This window comes from Tetrao urogallus (genome assembly GCF_951394365.1).
Source record: "Tetrao urogallus genome assembly, chromosome: 21".
Taxonomy (NCBI): Eukaryota; Metazoa; Chordata; class Aves; order Galliformes; family Phasianidae; genus Tetrao; species Tetrao urogallus.
Genome location: NC_136834.1, coordinates 178362 through 185423, shown reverse-complemented (window position 1 = coordinate 185423; position 7062 = coordinate 178362). Strand labels below are relative to the sequence as shown.

General features: G+C 58.4%; 1 protein-coding gene across 1 annotated transcript; it reads left to right on the top strand.

The window, feature by feature from the left end:
• Positions 1-446: 446 nt before the first annotated feature.
• SH2D5 (SH2 domain containing 5) lies at positions 447-5343 on the top strand (the record flags this gene model as incomplete). Its single annotated transcript, XM_079545382.1, has 9 exons — positions 447-533; positions 639-719; positions 815-889; positions 1074-1217; positions 1305-1499; positions 2264-2453; positions 4270-4372; positions 4439-4598; positions 5185-5343. The coding sequence occupies 9 exons, from the start codon at positions 447-449 to the stop codon at positions 5341-5343; spliced, it is 1194 nt and encodes a 397-aa protein (XP_079401508.1).
• Positions 5344-7062: the final 1719 nt, after the last annotated feature.

Here is a 7062-nt window from a genome sequence, read left to right as displayed (position 1 = left end):
TCTTGCTTGGGTTTCATTTGGGCCGCATGCATCTTATTTGGAGTCAGGGTGTGGGGACCCCTGACATCACAGGTGGATCAGGACGTGGGTGCCTGCGTCATGCTTGGGACGTGTGAGCCCTGCACGGAGCTTAGGGGCAGAGGATGAGAAAACCCTGTTATGGTGATGTGGTGATGAGTTTGGGACATGGGGACTTTGCACTGGGGGGCAGGGTCTGGATTTGGGGACACTTGCACAACGCTCCTGGATCCCAACCCTTGCACTGAGGCTGGGCCGTGGGGACCCTCGCATGGTGCTTGGGGTGAGGTTGCAGTTGGGAGCCAGGAGCCTTTACTGGGGTAAAGATCTGGGAACTTCTGTGATGGGGTCAGGATTTGGGAACTTCTGCATTGGGGCGAGGATTTTGGGACCTCTGCATTGGGGTAAGGATTTAGGAAGCTGCTGCCATGAAGAAGAAGATGACAGCCAACGGGAGGGGGCCGGATCCGGCACCACCACCCCCTCGTAGCCGGGGCATCGCCAAGGCAGCAGAGGTGAGGCCATTGGGGTGCGGGTGTGACCCACAGTGCCGCATCCCCTTGTCGTTGGGGAATCCCACGGGGGGCTGCTGAAGCAGGATGGGATTGTCGCCCCCCCAGTACGTGGGTTCCTTCATGCTGGAGGAGCTGGAGCTGCAGCAGCACGCAGGGCAGCTGGAGGAGCAGCTGCGGGCGCTGCAGGTGGGTCATCCCCATTGCCCTCAAATCCCCACGGCTGGTGGGGGGACGCCAGATGGCAGCGGGGGGACCCCACCACCACCCCGTGTCCCTGCCAGGATTGCCCCAGGAGGAAGCCTGTGGTGCTCAGGTTCAGCTTGCAGGGACTGAAGGTCTACGGAGCCGATGGGGAGGTGGGTGCTGGGTACAATGTGCGATGTGATGCACAGGGTGCCGGATGCCACTTTGAAGATGTGCTCTGGGGGATCTGCAGCACTCAGAGTGCAGCTGCCCGCTTTGCAGACTAGCATTTGCAGCCAGGCTCGGGCCGGGCTCTGCTCACACCATGGTCCCAGCCAGGCCCCGCTGTCGCTGCAGATGCTGCTGATGGCGCACGCGCTGCGCCGCATCCTGTACAGCACCTGCCTGCACGCCGAGCACCAGTTCGCCTTCGTGGCCCGCAACCCTCGCAGCCCCCCCAGCTCACTGTTCTGCCACCTCTTTGTGGGCCCCCCGGGCGAGGTGCCTGCCTGCTCCCACCCTCCCACTCCTGAACGCTTCAATCACTTCTGCGTTATCAATCTGACTCTCTCCCCTCTCTCCCTGCAGGTGCATGTGCTGCACCTGCTGCTGTGCCGCTCCTTCCAGCTCTGTTACCTGCAGGCACACCCTGAGCTGCAGGTGGCTGAGCCCAACCCCCCCCCGCTGCTGCGGGAGCCCCTCAACCCTGAGGAGGTGTCGCGCAACGTCAACGCGCTGCTGTCCCTGCGGCGCCTGCCTGCCCTCGGACCTCTGGGTGCAGGGGTGGGTGCAGACCTTTGCAGCGCAGCACTGCACAGATCGCTGCACAGCACACTGCATGGGAAATGCCTGCGTGGTGCATCTTTGCACAGAGCGTCTTTGCACGACACACCTTTGCAAGGAGCGTTTCTTTCATTGTGCATTTTTTCCCCATGGTGCACCTTTCCACAGCTGATCTTTTGCACAATGCATTTTTGCACAACATATTTTTGCATGACTCATTTTTTCGCATGCTGCATTTTTGCACAGCACATTCTTTGCACAGTCCATTTTTGCACAGCGCATCCTTGCATGGCGCATCTTTGCACAGCATTTCTCCATCATGTCTTGCACAGCCTTTCCTTGCACAGATTTTGCAACAGGTGAACTTCCTTCCCATGGTGCTTCACATACTTTGCACAGCACGTCAGCAAAGCCTCTTTTTGCGGACTGCTTTCACAGTGCTTCCCCTGCTGTTTTCAGTGCTGCGTTTTGCACAGCCCTTCTTTGCGTGGCCTTTTCCAGCACGCAGTTGTACGCAGCACATCTTTGCACAGAGCATTTTGCACAGCCCACCCCACCTGGCTTTATCTCATGGCGTTTTGCACAGCACTTTTTGCACAGCACTTTTGCACAGCACTTTTTGCACAGCACTTCTTGCACAGCACTTTTTGCACAGCACTTTTTGCACAGCACTTTTGCACAGCACTTTTGCACAGCACACTCCATGGCCCTTCCTCACACGGCCTTTCCTTGCTCCATCTTTAACTCTCAGCCTATTTCCACAGCACGTCTTTGCACAGCATCTGCTCCAAGAGAGACGGGTGGAGGCCGAGGGCCGCGCTGCGGGTTGGCACCCAGGGAACCCGTACTGCTCCCCAGTGCTGGTGCGCAAAAAGGCGATCCGCAGCAAAGTGCTGCGCTCGGGTGCCTACCGAGACTGCGGGGCTGAGAGTCAACTGCAGCACAGAGAGGGTGGTGAGTGGTGGGGGCGTGGGGACGGGGAGGGGGCCAGGGTCAAAGGGCAGTTTGAGGGTCAGAGGGGGGGTTTGGGTGGAGGCAAGGGCTTCGGGAGGGTCAAAGAGATGATCTGGGGTCAAGGAGGGGATTTGGCGTCAAGGAAGGGATCTTGGGGTCAGACGGGGTATTTGGGACCGAGGAGAGGATTTGGGGGGTCAAAGAGGGGATTGCGGGGCCATTGAGGGGATTTAGGGTCAGAGAAGGAATTTGGGTGGAGGAGAGGACTTTGGGAGTCAAAGGGATGATTTGGGGGTCGAGGAGGAAACCTTGGGGTCAGTGAAGGGATTTGGGGTCAGAGAGGGAACTGTGGCTTGAGAAGAGGATTTGAGGATGTTTGAGGGGATTCTAGCGTCAGAGAGGGGTTAGAAGTTGAAGATTTGGGGGATCAAAGAGAGGATTGGGGGGCTAATGAGGGGATTCGGGACATTTGAGGGGACTTGGGGGTCAGGGAGGAGATTGCGGAGCCATTGAGGGAATTTGGAGTCAAGATGGGGATTTCAGGGTCAGAGAGGGGACTTGAGATTGAGAAGAGGATTTAGGGGGTCAAAGAGAGGATTTGGAGGTTAAGGAGGGGATTGTGGGGCCATTGAGGGCATTAGGGGTCAAGATGGGGATTTGGGGCTCAAGGAGGGTATTGTGGGGCCACTGAGGGGGTTTGGGGTCAAGCTGGGATTCTGGCGGATCAGGAAGGGGATTTTGGGGTTCAGGAGAGGATTTGGGATCAAGGAGGGGATTTTGGAGTCAGAGAAGGGATTTGGGGTTGCGGGTTGAGGATCTGGAGTCATTTGAGGGGATTCTGGGGTCAGAAGGGGTCAGAGGTTGAGGATTTTGGGGATCAGATAGAGGATTTGGAGGCCAACAAGGGGATTTGGGGTCATTGAGAGGATTTGGGTGTCAACAAGGGGATTTGGGGTTGTTGAGGGAATTCAGGGTCAAAGATGAGATTTGGGATCAAGAAGAGGCGATTTGGGATGAGGAAAGGATTTTGAAGTCAGAAAGGATTTGGGGTCAAAGAGGGTTTTGGAGCCAATGCAAGGATTTGGCATGAAGGATAGGATTTGGGGTTTAATGAGAGGGTTTGGGGGTCAAGCAGGGGATTTAAGGTCAAAAAGAGGGAGACAAGGAGGGGATTTGGTGTGAATGATAGGACATAGGGATTACTGTGAGGATTTGGGTGCCAAGGAGGGGATTTCGGGTTCAAAGAGGAAATGATTTGGGGGTCAGAGAAAGGTTTTGATGTCACGTAGGAGATCTGGGATCAAGGAGGGGATGTGATGTCAAGGATGCGATTTGGGGGTCAAAGAGATCTGGGGTTGAAGAGAGTATTTTGGGGGTGAGGGAGAGGATTTAGGGCCGAAGAAGAAACTTGGGGGGATGAGGGGATTTGGGTGTAGGAATAGGATTTGGGACTCAAAGAGAGGATTTTGGGGCCAAGGAGGGGATTTGGGGCTGGTAAGGGGATTTGGGGTGAGGATTTGGGGATAGGATTTTGGAGTAAAGAGAGGATTTGGGGATCAATGAAGGGATATGACGTCGTCAAGGGGAATTTGGGGTCAAGGAGGGGATTTGAGATCGAGGAGAGGATTTGGGCGTCACAGGAAGGTTTTGAGCTCAAGGAGGATATTTGGGATCAGGAGAGGCTTCAGTGGGGAGGACGAGATCTGGGGTCACATTTGGTGTCGGTGAGGGGCCAGGGATGGGATTTGGGCTCAAAGAGAAATCCTGGGGGGTGAGGAGGGGGTTTGGGGCCGGGCACCCACCCCACCTCCCCCAGCCCCGTCGGGATGGGAGAGCAGAAGCGCGCGGGGCCTGGCGCTGCTCCCTGACACCGAGGCCGCCCTCGCCGAGAGCGTGTGGGCCTTCGCCGGCATCGCCAGGTGAGCGCTCGCCACCCCGCCCCGCAGCCCCCGGCCGGCCCCGCACCCATCCGCGCGTCCCCGCAGGGCCGGCGGCGTGGCCCTGCTGCGCGGAGACGCGCCGGGAGCCTTCCTGCTGCGCGCCGAGCCCGGCGGCGCCCCGCGCTGGTGCCTGTGGGTGCGCGCGCCCTGCGGAGTCGTGCCGTACTGCGTGCTGCGGACGCGGCAGGGCCGCTTCTGCGTGGAGGTGAGCGGGGGGCTGCGTGCTGTCGGTGTGCGGGTCGGGGATGCACGCACGGATGCGTTCGTGGACGGGTGCGTGTGTGCATAGGGACCACGGAACCGTAGGGGCCTCCAGAGATCGTCGAGTCCAGCTCCCTGCCAAAGCAGTTCCCCACAGCAGGTCGCACAAGCAGGCGTCCGGGCGGGTGTGGAACATCTCCAGAGGAGACTCCACCAGCTCCCTGCGCGCATACATGCACCGGTGTGAACACGTTGTTGTGCACCTGCACCCACCTGTGCACCAACTGCATGGATGCACCAATGCAGTGTGCTGCGTCACACCGGTGTGTGGGTGCACGAGGGTGCGCATGCATGAGGAATTCACACGTAGGTGCACGAGCGCTTTTGTTTCCAAGCTGGACTGGTGCAAGATGGGTGGGTGCGTGGTTCGCTGGTCCTTCAGGGCATCGGGGTGCGTGAACGCAGGGGCACACTGTGCTTCAGCGCATTTCTTTAGAGCGTGAGTGCACGGAGCACTGGTGATTCCCTTCCTGGTTGCACAGTGCAAGCACGCATCGGTGCACCGGCACACCGGCGCCTCTCTCCTGCAGCACTCCCACGCCGAATTCCGCTCCATGCCGGCGCTGCTCGCGCACTACTCGGCAGTACCTGGGGGCTGCTTCTGCCGCCTGAGCGTGGGGCGCCGCAACCCCGGCTACGAGCAGCGGGACGAAGACAGCCCGGCCCTGGTGCAGCACGAGCGCGGTTAGAGCCGACCGCAGCTCCGACCGCACGGAGCCCCACGGCCACCCCGCGAATAAACAGCTTTGCGCAACCGCGCTGCTCCGGACTCCTTCTTGCATCCGTCCAGCTGCAGCCCCGCGCTCACGCGGCCGCACCGCGCACAGCCCGTTCCCCCCCTTTCCCCCCGCGCGGCTCCACGCACGCGCACACCACGCCGCACGTTCGCCCGTCTTCCCGCGCGCGCCCTCTGCGGCACGTGACCCGCGGGGCGGGGCCTCAAGCGGCGGTCCTGCTGACCGGGCCTCGGCCTCGGCGGGCCGTGGGTAGCGGCGTCCGAAACCACGGGGGTTTAAGTAGAGAGGGGGGTGGGCTGTAGTGGTGCAGGGCTGAGCCGGGACGGAGAGCCGAGAGATGGGGCCGGCAGGGCTCTGCTTTTCCGGCACGGGAACGAGGTTGAGGAGAAGGGTGACCCGCAGCGCTGCTGAGGGCGTCGGGCTGTTCCTGCGGCCCAGCGGGACGCCTTGGAGGAGGTGGGAAATCTCTTCCTGCTGGAGAAGCGAAGCAGAAGCTGCGAGGGGATGCGCGGTGCCTGCTGGTGTGTCAGCAGGTGAGCGGCTGGGAGGGGAAAAGCAGCCCAGAAAACCCCAACCAAACACAACCACCGAAAACCAACAGGTCAACCCAACTTCTGCTGTTAGCAGGAGCTACAAGGATAGAATGGCCGGTGATAGGTGTAAGATGGAAGTCCCAGATGCCTTCTGTTCCTGCCGTGGCTCTCCAAAACAGGAATGAACGGCAGTGATGCCTGCTTGCTGCTGGCCCTGCACTCAGCTGGCATCCTGCTTGAATCCATATTCCTGAAGATTTCCTGCCCTATGGCAAAACCGTCCCGGCCTTCAGCACTGTCAACTGCCCCTGCAGTTTTCACCACCCACCTGCAGGCCGTTCTGTGGTTGGTTTATTTTATTTTTCTCACTGGAACGCGTTTTTGAGAGCACACGGGTGTGTGATAATGTGGAAGAGATCCTGTTGTAACGTCGTGCGGTACCTACAAAGACAATTTCTGCACCTTCTACAGCATAATGCTCCCTGATCTGTAGGAATTGAAGCATTTATGCTGGCAGCCCTTCTGGGAAATGGAGGAGTAATATCCACACTGTTCTGTTCTTCTTTTCTCCCAAAATTGCAGTTGTCAGAGAGCTGTGATGGTATTATCATTTCACTTCAGTGCTTTAACCAAAGCACTGTTTTTAACCCTAAACACATCAGGGGAGCAGCAGGCAGACGGAACGCCCCAAAGAAGGAGTGCACTTGGGAGAGAGGATGGGGACAGACTTTGGATTCTCATTGAATTGCTGCCATTTGTCTGTTTTTCACTTCTGGAAGTAACTTCTCCCATCTCAGCTGCACTGCTGGTAAAACTGTGCTGTGTGACCATCAGGGCAGATTTGGTTCCAGCAGAGCTGCAGTGTCAGGTGTTGCAAAGTACCATGATGTCTGTACTCGGAGCAGGGTGCCGATTTAACTGAGCACAGCATTTCAGTCACCTCAGTACTGGCTCTGTCATAGAACCCTACAGAAATACAGTCCTGCATGCCTGAGATATTTAAGGCCTGGAAGCAAATGTGTTCGGTAGTCATACCCGAGCATGAAATGCCATGGGAGGTGTGAGGAGGTGCAGCAGGGAGGTGGGTGCCTAGCTGGCACTCTGTGGGCTGCCTGCTTGCCTTCATGCTGTGAACCTC